At 46.9% G+C, this 16129-nt stretch overlaps 1 protein-coding gene across 3 annotated transcripts in view; it reads left to right on the top strand.

Annotated features, from left to right (window-relative positions):
* The window catches only part of TBCEL (tubulin folding cofactor E-like), a 55578-nt gene that overhangs the window by 21188 nt on the left and 18261 nt on the right, over window positions 1-16129 (top strand). For all 3 annotated transcript variants that reach the window (XM_015413817.1, XM_015413819.1, XM_015413818.1), the window contains exons 4-6: window positions 3841-3980; window positions 12418-12599; window positions 15628-15884. In XM_015413817.1, coding sequence (XP_015269303.1) covers window positions 3841-3980; window positions 12418-12599; window positions 15628-15884 — 579 coding nt within the window. The remainder of the gene's footprint in view (window positions 1-3840; window positions 3981-12417; window positions 12600-15627; window positions 15885-16129) is intronic.

Here is a 16129-nt window from a genome sequence, read left to right as displayed (position 1 = left end):
CCCGAGCTAAGGCAAAAATGTGTGAGCCGGGGGCTAAAAGACTATGAGCTAGCTCACACAAACTCAGCTTAGAGGGAACACTGCAGGTGGCTGTGCCATCATAAAGGGAGTTGGAAAGCAGTTTGTGTGGCCTTCATGGCACATGCGGGCGAAAGTGCTCCATGAATGCTGGATCGCCAGCATTCCCATCGTATGGCGGGCTCCCATCGTATGCCAGAAACTGAATCCTGACTGCGGCAACAGGCATTTCTGATTGGCTCGTCTCAGTTTGACAAGAGAAGACAAAAACAAGTAAACAGACTCTAGTCCCGCTGCAAGTCTGAAGCTATTGAAGCTGACTACATGTTGGAGACTGGCGTCCGATTTTGTATTGAATTATTCACAGACTGTTCTCAGTGCATGTCAGTATGAGTACGGAAACCACAGCAGCTTAAAGGGAACACCCTGATGAAGGATGAACTTTGAAACGTTGTTATCAAGCATCCGGACACAACATCAAATTATTTAGTAGTTCTCCATTGTTTATACATTGTAGCACATACCAGTTCTCCATTGTTTACATTTTGTACTTTTTCATTGTAGCTGCTTTGTGTACATCATTCTCTATTACATGTTATTCAGCTTTTTTGGCTAGCTGTAATTGTGGAGTCTGTTTACTACACTTGTTTTTGTCTTCTCTTATCATTATACAGTAGCGTAGTGAACATTATTGAATGTCGTCTCAGTTTGAGGCCGTCATGTGCAGACCTCTGAAACACTTCCTCCTTTCCTCTTCCCCTCCCCGGCTCACACACTTGACAGTCCCATAAAGTAAGTTCTCAGGAAGTTCCTCTTCACAGGTTCCCGGTAAGCTTGATTTGAGGTTAGAGTTGCTGAGTGGATGTAGCTGAACTTGACACTGACTGTGAAATGGGGCTTATACTTACATATAGTATTTGAGCAAAGGCAAAAATCTTCAGTATTTTCATATCTGGGCTGTGTTCTTGCCGGTTGGGAGTCATGTAGGATCAGCTTAGTGCTTCCACTGGATATGTCCTCCCAACTTTCTCCTTCTTTTCCTTTGTCCTTCTCTTTGTATTTTTTCCTTTCCCCCTGTTCTCTTTCTCTTTCCAGAACTTAAGAAGAAAAATAATGCCATAGAGTGCACAATCATGGGTGGTTCTTGAGCTATGTATTGAATACCAGCTGACTTTGGGAGATTTCCATTGATTTCTTTTTTCCTTACCCACATGTTTTAAAACATGTGCAAGGAGAAAATGTCCAAAGGCACATATCCGTATGAGGTGGAGTGGCCCCTTGGGGACCAACAAGAAATTCGGGGTATAAGCTTTTGAGAGTCAGATCTCCCTTCATCAGATACAAGTTGGAATGGAGAACTGTGAGTCCTTATATCCCAGTCAGAAGGAGGGAGGGGTGCTACAGAGAAGGGAGTCAGGATGCAGAGGTACAAGCGCACTTTGCAATCAGATGGATCAGAGCAGGGGAGAGATGCTTGTGTGTGTGTAAAGTGGCGTCATATTGCAGCCACATAAGTTGACCCCTGCAAAGGCGTTTCAAGGCAAGTAAGGAACAGAGGTGGTTTGCCTTTGCCTCCCTCTGCAGTGTCTTATAATCCTAGAATCACAGAGTTGGAAGGTGCCATAAGTACCTTCCAGTCCAACCTCCTGCTCAATGCAGGATCAGCCTAGAGCATCCCTGACAAGTGTTTGTCCAGCCTCTACTTAAAGACTGCCAGAGAGGGGGAGCTCACCACCTCTCTATGCAGCTGATTCCCCTGTTGCACAGCTCTTACTGTCAAAAAGTTTTTCCTAATATCCCTCCCGCCTGTAATCTAAACCCATGATTGTGAGTCCTATCCTCTGCTGCCCACAGGAACAGCTCCCTGCCCTCCTCAAAGTGACAGCCCTTCAAAGACTCAAAGCAAGCAATCATGTCCCGTCCCCCCCACACCTCCTCTTCTCCAGACTAAACATTCCCAAGTCCCTCATCCTTTCCTCAATGGGCTTGGTCTCCAGGCCCCCGATCATCCTTGTCGGTCTCCTCTGCACCCGATCCATTCTGTCCACATTGTTTTTTGAAGTGAGGCCTTCCTTGGTGGTCTCCCTTCCAAGTACTGACCCTGTTTACTGCCCAAGATCTTACAAAATCAGGCTATACCATGCTGCCTTCTCTCCACGGAGAAATGCTTGGGGGCAGAAAATTAGCATCTGTAGTGAGATAAAAACCCTATATTTCTGTTCAGCCCTGGGGTGGGGTGTCTGTTGTTCTGAATTAGCAAATAAACTCAAGTTCAGTAATCTACAGATGTTCAGCACTACAGATGCTAATTTTCTCCACTTAAGTATGTCTGCTCTAGTCTCGTTTATTGCAGTGCACATTTGTACCTCTGCATCCTGGATTCTTTCTTTGCAACATACCTCCCACCTGCTGACTGAGATACTAGGGCTCAGATCTCTGTTCCAATTCGTATCTGATTACAGGTGCTTTTGATTCTTAAAAGCTCATACCCCCAAATTTCTTATTGGTCTCTAAGGTGCTAAGGTAAAGGTAAAGGTTCCCTTGCTGGAAAGCCAGTCGAATCCGACTCTAGGGTTGCGATGCTCATCTCCGTTTCAAAGCCGAAGAGCCAGCGCTGTCCGAAGACGTTTCCGTGGTCATGTGGCCGGCATGACTAAACACCAAGGCGCACAGAATGCTGTTACCTTCCCACCGAAACGGTACCTATTTATCTACTTGCAATTTGTTGCTTTCGAACTGCTAGGTTGGCAGGAGCTGGAACTAGAGATGGGAACTCACTCCATCATGCGGCAACTCGGGTCTCGAACTGCTGAACTACTGACCTTCCACAGCCTGCAGTTCAGCGTCTTAACCACTTGAGCCACCGCAGCTCTAAGGTGCTACTGGACTTGAAACTAGCTATTCTACTGCAGACCAGCGTGGCTACCCTCTGAAACTGGCAGTACTAAACAGATGAGTTTATTGTCTTAGCCATAGGCCATAACATAACATAACACGTCAAAGTTGGATAGAAAAAATACATCAGACTATAAAACGATAATGTAAGCAATAAAAATATCAGTATCTTACATTGAATCCTGTTACCCTTTCCACTTTGCATTAAATACTAAACTCATTCTAATTTTTCTTGTTTTTAAGGCAAATACCGCCATTCTACTAGAGGCATAATGATCAAGGTCTGAGAGTAAAAATTTGACCAAATCCAGATGGGAAAGTCCATTACGCGGCGGAATAATGGGGATAATATACTTTAACTTAGGAGCTTCATCCCACAGGCATCTCAGAATATAATGTACTATATCATCTACTTCCCCCAATTTACAAAGACAAATCTGCAGGGGGGGGGGGGGGGGGGATGGAATACCAAAGAAACGTCCAGTCCTGATCATTGAGGGCATGGATTGAAATCTTAAAGCTGTAAAAGCCGATCTTAATTCCAGGGTGGTTAACTTCTCCAAGTAAGGGGACCTACAGTGATCTGTTTTAAAAAAACTTAAATAATGGTGCCATTAGACATCGTGTCATCGCATCCTGATCCATAAGCCCATCCTCTTTGAACACCCTTTCTTTCAGTTCCCGTACTTGGGGGGTGGAAAAACCTGTCAGTATGAGGTGGGAATCGACAGCGAATCAGCAGTCAGTCCTGTGAGGCAGATCGGCTTGGGAATACATGGCACTGCTTGTCCATTGATGGGATCTCTCTTTGTCCTGGTTTTCGCCCAATCCGTCTTTTTCTTTTGCTAGCATAAGGAGGGGTGATATTTGGGTCTGCCGGAATGAGACCAGGCCCACAAATAACATGGTGGCTTCCCTGCTTTTCAGATCGTCTCAACCTCCCGAGTGTGCTGGTGTTGAACAGCTGTGGAATTACCTGCGCCGGGGAGGAGAATGAGATTGCCGCCTTCTGCGCTCACGTGTCCGAACTGGATCTCTCTGACAACAAACTCGAAGACTGGCAGGAGGTAAAAGGGCAGTGTGCGCCCATTGCTGTGGACAGCAGTGAGAACAGCTGCCTTTTGTCGTGGGTAGATCTGTCCGTTCCGAGCAGATTCTAGTGCCAGAGCAGGTCAAATGTCAGATGGTGGTTCCAGGCAGTGTTACATAAGAGAAGCCAATGTTGGATCAGGCCAAAGGCCCATCCAGTCCAACACTCTGTGTCACACAGTGGCCAGAAATACCAGTGCCATCAGGAGGTCCACCAGTGGGGCCGGGACATTAGAAGCCCTCCCACTGTTGACCCCCCCCCCCAAACACCAAGAAGACAGAGCATCACTTGCCCCAGAGCCCCTATCTATACCTTGTGGCTAATAGCCACTGATGGACCTCTGCTCCATAGAAGAACATAAGATGGACCTCTGCTCCATATGCTTATCTAATTCCCTCTTGAAGTCGTCCATGCTTGTAGCCGCCACCACTTCCTGTGGCAGTGAATTCCAAGTGTTAATCACTCTTTGGGTGAAGAAGTAAAATTTAAATTTCGCCATACACACATCCATAAGCAGAGAAAAATCTGTACAATACATGATCACTTATATACACATCCTCCACCAATCAGCTATCAGTGCTGAGTCACTCTGACTTAGACTACCAGCCCTGGCCAGAACCAGTTTGGTCCAGCTGAAGTGGCTGTGTAAAGCTGTCAGGTAGATCATCTAGATCACCAACTGATGTCTTACTTGCAGCCCATGTGGACAATGAAGTGATCACGTTTGTGTGCATGCACACACAGACACACGCTTGCTGTATAAAAAGAGGAGGTCGGAAATGCTTTTTTGTATTTTGAGTTTTGTTGTTGTGATTTTGGTGACTTTTGTTTGTTTGTTTTGTTTTCACAAAGTGAAACCAAAAGGTCAAAGGATGTAGCTCCCTAGCACAGAGTTGGGGTTCTTTTGTGGCCCATATGCAGTCCGCCTTGCATAGCAGTGAGAAAGGCAAACTATAAATAACACACAGAAATGGCACACTAGGTAGTGCTAAGTCTCTGCTGCACCATTCCCCCCCCTTGGAAAAAAACAGGTCTAGTTCATGCCTGCTGTAAAACTACATATGGAGCAGAGGTCGAACAGTGGCTATTGGCCACAAGGTATAGATAGGAACTCTGGGGCAAGTGATGCTTTGTATTCTTGGTGCTGGGGGGTGGGGCAACAGGGGGAGGGCTTCTAGTGTCCTGGCCCCACTGCTGGACCTCCTGATGGCACCTGGTATTTTTGGCCACTGCGTGATGGAGTGTTGGACTGGATGGGCCATTGGCCTCATCCGACATTGGCTTCTCTTATGTTTGTATGTTCTCTAGTTGTTGTAGATTTTCCGGGCTGTCTGGCCTTGGTCTTAGCATTGTAGGACCTGACGTTACGCCAGCAGCTGTGACTGGCATCCACAGAGGTATAACATAGAAAGATGGAGTACTCTCTGTGTCAAGTTGTGCCAGTCACACAGCTGCTGGCGAAATGTCAGGCCCTACAGTGCCAAGACCACGGCCAGACAGCCCGGAAAAATCTACAACAACTAATTAATTCCGGCCACGAAAGCCTTCGTTGTTGTTGTTCAGTCGCACAGTCGAGTCCGACTCTTCGCGACCCCATGGACGAGCTCTCTCCAGGCCTTCCGGTCTTCTGCCGTCCTCTGAAGTTGGCTCAACTTCATGTTCGTTGCATCGATGACACTGTCTAACCATCTCATCCTTTGCCGTCCCCGTCTTCTTTGACCTTCAATCTTTCCCAGCATCAGGGTCTTCTCCAGTGAGTGCTCCCTTCTCATTTGGTGGCCAAAGTATTTGAGCTTCAGTTTCATTATCTAGCCTTCCAGGGAACAGTCAGGGTTGATTTCTTTGAGGATTGACTGATTTGTTCTTCTTGCAGTCCAAGGGACTCTCAAGAGTCTCCTCCAGCACCATAGTTCAAAAGAATCTATTCTTCGGCGCTCGGCCTTCCTTATAGTCCAACTCTCACAGCCATACATGACTACTGGGAATACCATTGCTTTGACCATGCGGACTTTTGTTGGCAGGGTGATGTCTCTACTTTTTATCATGCTGTTTAGGTTCGCCATCGCTTTCCTCCCAAGGAGCAGGCGTCTTTTAATTTCATGGCTGCAGTCACAGTCTGCGGTGATCTGGGATCCCAGGAACGTGAAGTCTGTCACTACTTCCACGACTTCCCCTTCTATTTGCCAAGGAGTGATGGGGCCGGATGCCATGATCTTAGTTTTTTTGATGTTGAGCTTCAAGCCCACTTTTGCGCTCTCCTCTTTTACTCTGAGCAAGAGGCTCTTTAGATCCTTTTCACTTTCAGCCATTAGAGTGGTATCATCTGCATATCTGAGGTTGTTGATCTTTTCCCCAGCAATCTTAATTCCCGCTTGTGATTCATCCAGGCCAGCATTTCGCATGATGTACTCTGCATATATATTAAATAAGCAAGGTGACAGTATACATCCTTGTCGTACTCCTTTTCCTATGCTGAACCAATCAGTTGTTCCGTATCCGGTTCTAACTGTCGCTTCTTGGCCCTTATACAGGTTTCTCAAGAGACATGTGAGGTGGTCTGGTACTCCCATCTCTTTAAGGACCTGCCATAGTTTGTTGTGATCCACACAGTCAAAGGCTTTAGCATAGTCAATGAAGCAGAAGTAGATATTTTTCTGGTACTCTCTTGCTTTCTCCATAATCCAGCGAATGTTGGCAATATGATCTCTCGTTCCTCTACCTCTTCGAAACCCAGCTTGTACTTCTGGTAGTTCTCTATCCACGTACTGTTGAAGCCTAGCTTGTAGGATCTTGAGCATGACCTTGCTAGCGTGTGATATGAGTGCAATTGTGCGATAGTTTGAACATTCCTTGGCATTGCCCTTCTTTGGGATTGGAATGTATACTGATCTTTTCCAATCCTGTGGCCACTGTTGCGTTTTCCAAATTTGCTGGCAAATGGAGTGCAGAACTTTAACAGCATCATCTTCTAAGACTTTGAATAGCTCAGCTGGAATACCATCACCTCCACTAGCTTTGTTGTTAGTAATGCTTTCTAAGGCCCATTTAACTTCACATTCCAGGATGTCTGGCTCAAGGTCAGTGATTATACCGTCGTGTTTGTCAAGGACATTGAGGTCTTTCTTGTATAGTTCTTCTGTGTATTCTTGCCATCTTTTCCTAATCTCTTCTGCTTCTGTTAGGTCCCTACCGTTTTTGTCCTTTATCATGGCCAGCTTTGCATGGAACGCTCCCTTGATTTCTCCAATTTTCTTGAAGAGATCTCTAGTCCTTCCCATTCTATTGTTTTCTTCTATTACTTTGCACTGTTCATTCAGGAAGGCCTCCTTATCTCTCCTTGCTGTTCTCTGGAAATCTGCGTTCAGTTGGGTAAATCTTTCCTTTTCGCCTTTGCCTTTCGCTTTCCTTCTTTCCTCTGCTATTTGTAAAGCCTCATCAGAAAGCCATTTTGCTTTCTTGCATTTCTTTTTCTTTGGTATGGTGGTGATTGCTGCCTCCTGTACGATGTCACGAACCTCTGTCCATAGTTCTTCAGGCACTCTATCTATCAAATCCAGACCCTTGAATCTATTCTTCACCTCTACTGTATATTCATCAGGGATGCGATCTAGGTCAAACCTGAATGGCCTCGTGGTTTTCCCAATTTTCTTCAGTTTAAGTCTGAATTTTGCAATGAGTAGCTCATGATCTGAACCACAGTCAGCTCCAGGTCTTGTTTTTACTGACTGGATAGAGCTTCTCCATCTTTGACTGCAAATTATATAGTCAATCTGATTTCGGTGTTGCCCATCTGGTGATGTCCATGTGTAGAGTCGCCTCTTAGGTTGTTGGAAAAGGGTGTTCGCTATGACCAGTGTGTTCTCTTGACAAAACTCTGTTAACCTTTGCCCTGCTTCATTTTGCTTTCCAAGGCCAAACTTGTCTGTTATTCCAGTTACCTTTTGACTTCCTACTTTAGCATTCCAGTCCCCTATGATGATGAGGACATCATTTTTTGGTGTTAGTTCTAGGAGGTGTTGTAGGTCTTCATAGAACCGGTCCACTTCAGCCTCTTCTGCATCAGTGGTTGGGGCATAGACTTGGATTACTGTGATGTTGAATGGTTTGCCTTGGAATCGGACAGAAATCATTCTGTCATTTTTGAGATTGTATCCCAGTACTGCCTTTTGCACTCTCTTGTTGACTATAAAGGCCACACCATTTTTTCTACGAGATTCCTGGCCACAGTAGTAGATATAATGGTCTTCTGAGTTAAATTCGCCCATTCCTGTCCACTTTAGTTCACTGATTCCTAGGATATCGATGTTCAGTCTTGCCATCTCATTTTTGACCACGTCAAGCTTACCTTGATTCATAGATCTTACATTCCAGGTTCCTATGCAGTATTGTTCTTTGCAGCATCGGACTTTCCTTTCACCATCAGACACATCCACAACTGAGCGTCCTTTCGGCTTTGGCCCAGCCGCTTCACTCTTTCTGGGGTTACTTGTACTTGTCCTCTGCTCTTCCTCAGTAGCATATTGGACACCTTCCGACCTGAGGGGCTCATCTTCCGGCGTCATATCTTTTAGCCTTTTGATACTGTCCATGGGGTTTTCTTGGCAAACATACTGGAGTGGGTTGCCATTTCCTTCTCCAGGTGGATCACGCTTGGTCTGAGTTCTCTGCTGTGGCCTGTCCGTCTTGGGTGGCCCTTCACGGCATAGCCCACAGCTTCATTGAACTGCGCAAGCCCCCTCGCCACGACAAGGCAGTGATCCATGAGGGGGAGCCTTCGACAATGTATTAAAACCATATTTGATAGAAAGACAGGAGCGACTCTCCACAGCTAGGACATTCGGTTCATTTCTGCCAACCACCCACAGTCCATTAGATGGTTGATTAAGAACAACTGGTATAAATTATTTAACAGGTACCTAAAATAAGCTAGACGGCATTCAAGAGGGAAAAGTAAACAAAAAAAAATGGTTTACATTCTTGATTGCTGGGACAACCAACCACTGTTGACCGAGTGCAGCGGCCACCAGTCAGTTACTCTTTTACAGCAAGCGTCGTACAACGAGGGAATCGGCCGCCTAGGGAGGTGGTGCGCTCCCCCTCGCTGGCAGTCTTCAAGCAGCGGCTGGACAAAGACTCGTCAGGGATGCTCTAAGCTGATCCTGCATTAAGCTGTGGAGTCCTGTGAGCAAAAATTCTGCTTTGTGAGCAACTGGCATTAACGTTGCGAGCGAGTGATTTGGCCGCTGCAGAAGTTAGTTTGCTCTGGAGCGCATCCTCCCTGAGCTAAGACAAAATATGTGTGAGCCAGATGCTACAAAACTGTGAGCTAGCTCACACTAACTCAGCTTAGAGGGGACACTGCCTGTAGGGCCCCTTCCAACTCTATGATTCTCATGGGAGTGGATGTGGTTCCAGGTTACCTTATTCAGAGGATTGTTTCTGTGTTACTGGGGTGCTTTCAAGTCCTTTTGCTCAGGTTGGAGGCTGCCAGAATTTTCCCCTAATGAAAAACAAATGGTTTCTCTGGGAGAGACAGAACTCCCAATCCCTGAGTAAACGACGGAGGTCGGGCTGTTGGCACCTCCGTACACCCGCCAAGTAGCACAGTGAGCTCCTTCCCTTGCTCTAGCCCAGCAAGTTTGGAGGGCTTCTGCCCTTGGTGGGGGCTTAAAAAGGTAAAGGTCAAGGTTTCCCTTGCTCGAAAGCCAGTCGAATCTGATTCTAGGGGGCGGTGCTCATCTCCGTTTCCAAGCTGAAGAGCCAGCGCTGTCCGAAGACTTCTCCGTGGTCATGTGGCCGGCATGACTATTACCATCCCACCGAAGTGGCACCTATTTATCTACTTGCAGTTTCTCGCTTTTGAACTGCTAGGTTGGCAGGAGCCGGGGCCAGAGATGGGAGCTCACTCCGTCACGCGGCACTCGGGTCTCGAACTGCCAAACTACAGACCTTCCGGTCTGCAGCTCAGCGTCTCAACCTCTGAGCCACCTGCTTGGGGGCTTACCTATGGGAAATTCCCCATCCTGAGTAGGTGTGGAGATACCAGCATTGGTAATGAGACAGGAAAGCTAGGTCTCCATTCGATCCAGGAGGATTCAGTCCAGGAAGATGCAAATAATAAATGGACATAAGTCTGAATAGAAACCACAGCATTCAGTTGCTGACCTAAGAGTAGCAGTGCTCTTCCAAAATAATGTCAAAAGGGAGGTTAAAAAGAGAGACTGCTGAATTGCAACTGATAATGAAGCTCACAACAATGCATCCTCCAGAACTGAACTGAGAACTAGTTTCCCTGTCTCATTACCAATGTGTGCTATTATCATTTGGCATCTGAAATCACTCCACTCTCCAAGATACAAGGACCAATCTAAGTGTTCTAATTCCCAATCAGGGTCTTTTTGAAAGGAAATAAACTCCAGATAGGAACAGAGAAATCCATTAAAAAAAAAACCTTTTCAGAATAATCCAAAATAATTTCCTCAGTGTAAATTGTGCTTGTCAGAAGAATCCATCCACCCTCTCTCCCACTGAAGAAGTATGCTTACACACAAAAGCTTATCCCTTGAATAAAACAGTTGTTGGTTTTAAAGCTGCCATGGGACTTTGTTCTCTCCCCCCGATTCTTCTCAACAGAGGAGGAGCAGCCCCTAGAAGGGAGCGGAAGCTGTGTGTGTGTGTGAGAGAGAGAGAGAGAGAGAAAGAGAGAGGCTTGTCTTTGTATCTCTCCAGCAGGAAGTAGCTGCTGAGGGAGCTGTGGGGGGGGAGGCAAGAGGCAGGAAGCAGAGAGCCACTGAAGGAGCTGGGGAAAAAACAAGCTACAATGTGGCTGCTGCAGAAGCCCTGAAAAAGGAAGCAGGAGAAGGAAGTAGCTCATGGCCCAGATCTGAGCCCTGAGGGGGCCGGATCCGGCCCATAGGCCATATGTTTGACACCCTTGCCCTAACTGTAGACGCCCACAATCTATGGTAACAGGGATTCTTTAAGACCAATAAAGTTTAATTCTGGGTATAAGCTTTTGTGTGCATGCATGAAGTATGCATGTACGGAAAAGCTTATACCCAGAATTAAACTTTATTGGTCTTATAAAGGTGCCACTGGACTCAAACTTTGTTCTGGCACTTCAGACCAATATGGCTGCCCAGCTAAATTTGAGGTGGTTTGGGTAGTGATTAGATTATCTCACCAGTCTCTGTTAAGCGTTCCCTGTTTCCAGATAAACCAGCAGTGCCATCCTAAGCAGAGTTACCCCCTTCTGTGCCTGCTGGCCTCGATGGATTTAGGAGGACCCAAGTGGTTAAGACGCTGAACTGCAGACCGGAAGGCCGGTAGTTCAGCAGTTCGAGACCCGAATGCCGCAAGACGGAGTGAGCTCCCGTCTCTGGTCCCAGCTCCTGCCAACCTAGCAGTTCGAAAGCAAGAAATTGCAAGTAGATAAATAGGTACCACTTCGGTGGGAAGGAAACAGCGTTCCGTGTGCCTCAGCATCTAGTCATGCCGGCCCCGGCCACATGAGCACGGAAATGTCTTTGGACAGCGCTGGCTCTTTGGCTTGGGAACGGAGATGAGCACTGCATCCCTAGAGTCAGATTTGACTGGCTTTTGAGCAAGGGAAACCTTTACCTTTACCTAACTCTGCTTGGGGTTGCCCTACAAGTCTGCAGTGTTGTTAAACCCGTGTTGCCCAGTTGGTGAAATTACAATACGGGCGTGTTCACTTATCTGTTTCGGTAACGAATCGCGCTTTTAGCTCTTAGTTTATTCCGAGAAGTTGAGTTTCATCTTTATAGTTCTTTGCCATCCCAGAAGGGCAAGTCGTAAATATTTTGAATCAATGGTGGCATTCTGTTTGCTGACGGGCCTGTATGTTTTTCAAACCGAGACTACAAGTCGGGTTAGGAACTTGTGTTCTTTATATATATAAATCAAACCCAAAAAATCCATACAAAGAATCAAAACTCTCCGCTAGCCAAGGGGCTTGATGCTTTCAAAATCACGGGAAGATGAATCGCCTCGAGTTAAGGCAGCCCTTAAAAAAATGTTGGCTTCCGATACGGTTTTATTTCTCCTCAAGCTGCCATTCAGGGGGGGGGGGGTGTTCCTCGTGAAGGCTGCCAACAATCAGCATTTTTCCTTATCAAGCCTTTCCCCTCCCCATGTAATTAAATGAAGCATTGAGGTGAACAAGCAATTAGCCAATCAATCTAGATCAGCAAATAGCTGCAGTATGAATTACAGATAGCTATCTCGAATGTTGTTAGAATCCATATCATTCTCCGACTCAACGAGCCGTGCTGGAAACCCTGGCTGCATTTTTTTGTATCCCCCCCCCCCCAGATGACAGAATATTACTTGAGATCTGATTGCCGCCTGATAACGCTTTTCTTTCTCATTTTCTTCTTCCTTTTCCCTCCCAGGTCAGTAAAATCGTGTCAAACGTCCCCCACCTGGAATTTCTAAACCTCAGTTCCAACCCTCTGAATTTGTCGGTTTTAGAAAGGACATGTGCTGGGTCTTTCGCTGGCGTTCGCAAACTCGTGCTCAACAACAGCAAAGCTTCCTGGGAAACAGTCCACACAATACTGCAAGAGTTACCAGGGTAAGCTCGGGGTGGGCGGCAGGTCCCTGTTGCGTGCCAACGACATCAGGGGTGCCCCAATGTGGTGACCCCCAACCAATGTTCCCTCTAAGCGATGGAGCTCTGTGAGCAAAAATTCTACTCTGTGAGCTACTGGCATTAACATATTGAGCAGGAGATTTGGCTGCTGCATAAATTAGTTTGCTCTGGAGCCCTCCTTCCTGAGCTAAGACAAAAATGTGTGAGCCGGAGGCTAAAAACCTGTGAGCTAGCTCACACTAACTCAGCTTAGAGGGAACACTGCCCCCAACACCTTTCCCAGCACCCTCCAAGTGATTTTAGAAAGTGAGCAGAGCCATGAGGGGCTATCACCCCGCAAGGCTTCAGATTGGCCACTGGAGATTTATTTATTTTTAATTTTAAACATTGCTTGGGCAGCAACTGCCCCCGCAGCCCCTATGTCGGAGACGGATGAGGGAGTTACTCTTGAGAGAGATGGCTTGTCTAAAGTTACCCAGCGAGTTTGTGGCTGCGCTGGGACCTGAACTGTGGACTCTCTCACTTGTAATTCAGTCTCTTAGCCGCTGATGACCTTGTATCCCCTACGTTCACCTTAGTTTGAAGTGAGAGGATTCAGGCTACCCCCGGGCCATGCTATTTCCGAGTCTGTGATAACGCCGAACCGATCGGGGGGCTCCTGCGGAGCTCCTGTGCGCAATCTTCTAAATTTACACGAGTTTGTCAAGTTGACAGATGAGGGCGATAGCTCGGTATCGGTGCCGGGGGCCGTCTTCTGGCTCAGCTATCGACGCGAAACGCTCGGCTAATGGAGATGTTGGCTTTTGAACGAGACTAAATGGGAGGGGGGCCGCAGGGAGGACCTGGCCGCCCACCGCCAGTTAAAGGCTTCCTTGCATTTTTATTCGATATTGGCCGTAAAGTTTCTGGACGGGCTCCAACTTGGCAGCAGCTTTCTGCCTCCTTTCACCTCTCCCTGGCATGTTTCTACATTCATTGAGTTGTGGTGGGGGAGGTCTGCCATGGGGCAGCATTCCAATAGGAAGAGAATCCTCGCTTACAACAGGATGGGGAAAGGTCTTGGCTGAACCCTTATTCCTACAATATGCAGAGAATAGTCACAAGAATGGGCACAGTAATAAGACCAATGAAAAAAGAAAAAAGAACTGTGACAATTTAGCGCTTGGTACTATATTCATAAATCGTAATATACAATAACAGAAAATAAGTAATATATATAGTGAATGTAGACGGTGGTCTCCAGAATGGTGTGCCGTTTCGACAATGATCGTCTTCTGAACAAGGATGTGTACGCAAACTGTCTTTCAACAATTCATTTCTCTTGGTTCTCTTCAATGGGCAATTATAGCCCATTGAAGAACATAGCTGTAAGCATATCTTTATGATGAAGTGAATCAACAGTGTATTTTCAATACGTCACCAAGAGAAATGGACCTCTGCTGTTTAAACAATGTTGCTTTGGCAGCATCTACCACCACAGCACAAGGATCTTCACTATGTGATTTGAGGGTAAGCTGCGGCAGCCGTTTTCTGGCGGCTGTTTTGTGGCTGTGCCCACCCGTGCCATGTCAGAATTCCAAAGGTGCCTGCAGGCTATACAAAGTCGAGGACTGCTAGTCTACTGGAAGCAGTAGTAGCACTTCAAGGTCTCAAGCAGAGAAAGGTCCTTTCCCGTCTCCTGCAAACTGGAGTGACCAGTGCTAAATCTGAGATGATTCCATACGCAAAGCTGGTGTTTTACCGTGAGCAGTGTTCCCTCTAAGCTGAGTTTGTGTGAGCTAGCTCACAGTTTTTAGCCTCCGGCTCACACATCTTTGTCTCCGCTCAGAAAGGATGGCTCCAGAGCAAACTGATTTCTGCAGTAGCCAAATCACTCGCTCACAACTTTAATGCCCGTAGCTCACAAGTTTTTGCTCACAAGACTCCACAGTTTAGAGGGAGTATTTACCTTGAGCTGCAGTAACCCATCTTTAACCCTCCTGACTTCACACCTGTTAGCTAAAGGGGTACAGGCTGGAGGGGGGGGGGTCCCTACTTATCCAAAGGATAAGTATCTGAAGGGCCATCTTCTCCCCTGTGTTCCTGCCCGGGAATTACGATCACAGGGAGCAGCCTTCCTGACTGTCCCGTCAATCAAAGATGCTAATTTGGAGTACACATGAGAGAGGGCCTTTTTGGTGGCTGCCCCACAGTTATGGAACAACCTCGCCAGGGCGGTGCGCCTGGCCCCTCATTTTCGATCTTCAGGAGGCAATCGAAGACAGTTTTATTTAGAAGCAGTTTTATTTTGAAGCATGGACGGCTTCAAAAGGGAAGTAGATAAGCATATGGAGCAGAGGTCCATCAGTGGCTATTAGCCACAAGATATAGATAGGGACTCTGGGGCAAGTGATGCTCTGTCATCTTGGTGCTTGGGGGGGGGGTCAACAGTGGGAGGGCTTCTAATGTCCTGGCCCCACTGCTGGACCTCCTGATGGCACTGGTATTTCTGGCCACTGTGGGATACAGAGTGTTGGACTGGATGGGCCTTTGGCCTGATCCAACATTGGCATCTCTTATGTTCTTATGTAACCGTTTGGTTAAGATTACTTGCAGTCCTGAGCAATGCTCCCTCTAAGCTGTGGAGTCCTGTGAGCAAAAATTCTACTTTGTGAGCTACGGGCATTAAAGTTGCGAGCGAGCGATTTGGCTGCTGCATAAATTAGTTTGCGCTGGTGCCATCCCTTCCTGAGCGAAGACAAAAATGTGTGAGCCGGAGGCTAAAAAACAGTGAGCTAGCTCACACTCACTCAGCTTAGAGGGAACACTGGTCCTGAGATATGATTTTCGATTTTTATTTTGTTGTATTTTATTTTATGTGTTTTATCTACATTGCCAGCTATCTTTAGCTCCGTACAGAAGGCAGCCACTGGATGTTTTAAATAAAAAAAATACTTGTCCGTGTAAACTGTCCCCTTTCATCCTAAAAGTCTAGGTCCTAAGAGGTTTTTGAACCATTTTCTCCCCGCAGCTTGGAGGAACTCTTTCTGTGCCTTAACGACTACAAAACAGTGTCTTGTTCCCCGGTGTGCTGTCACTCTCTCAAGTTGCTCCACATCACTGACAATGATCTCAAAGACTGGCCCGAGATTCGGAAATTGGGGGTCATGTTTCCGTCGCTGGACACGCTCGTCTTGGCCAACAACTACCTGACGACCATCGAGGACTCGGAAGATTCTCTCGGCCGCCTGTTCCCAAACTTGCGCTCCATCAGCCTGCACAAGTCAGGTGAGGTACCGCTGAATGAAGCGTGTCTGGAAACCTAAACGGGCTGGATATTGCAGATCTGTTCTGGTAGTGGAGGAGTTTTTCTCCACCAGCCTTTCCCTGATGCAAAGGGGAGACTGTTTCCACCAGAGGAAAGCGCTTCTGCTGTCGAAACGGACCCGTGAGATCCAACCTATTCCTAGGAGTTTCCCCGTGACATCAGAGTTGGTCATCACCTTTACACTGTAACAGGGCTGGTGCCTCTC

Source organism: Gekko japonicus, unplaced genomic scaffold (assembly GCF_001447785.1).
Source record: "Gekko japonicus isolate JY-2015 unplaced genomic scaffold, Gekko_japonicus_V1.1 scaffold890, whole genome shotgun sequence".
In the NCBI taxonomy this organism is placed as follows: Eukaryota; Metazoa; Chordata; class Lepidosauria; order Squamata; family Gekkonidae; genus Gekko; species Gekko japonicus.
The sequence above is the reverse complement of the archived record's forward strand: the minus strand, read 5'-3'. Positions and strand labels throughout refer to the sequence as shown.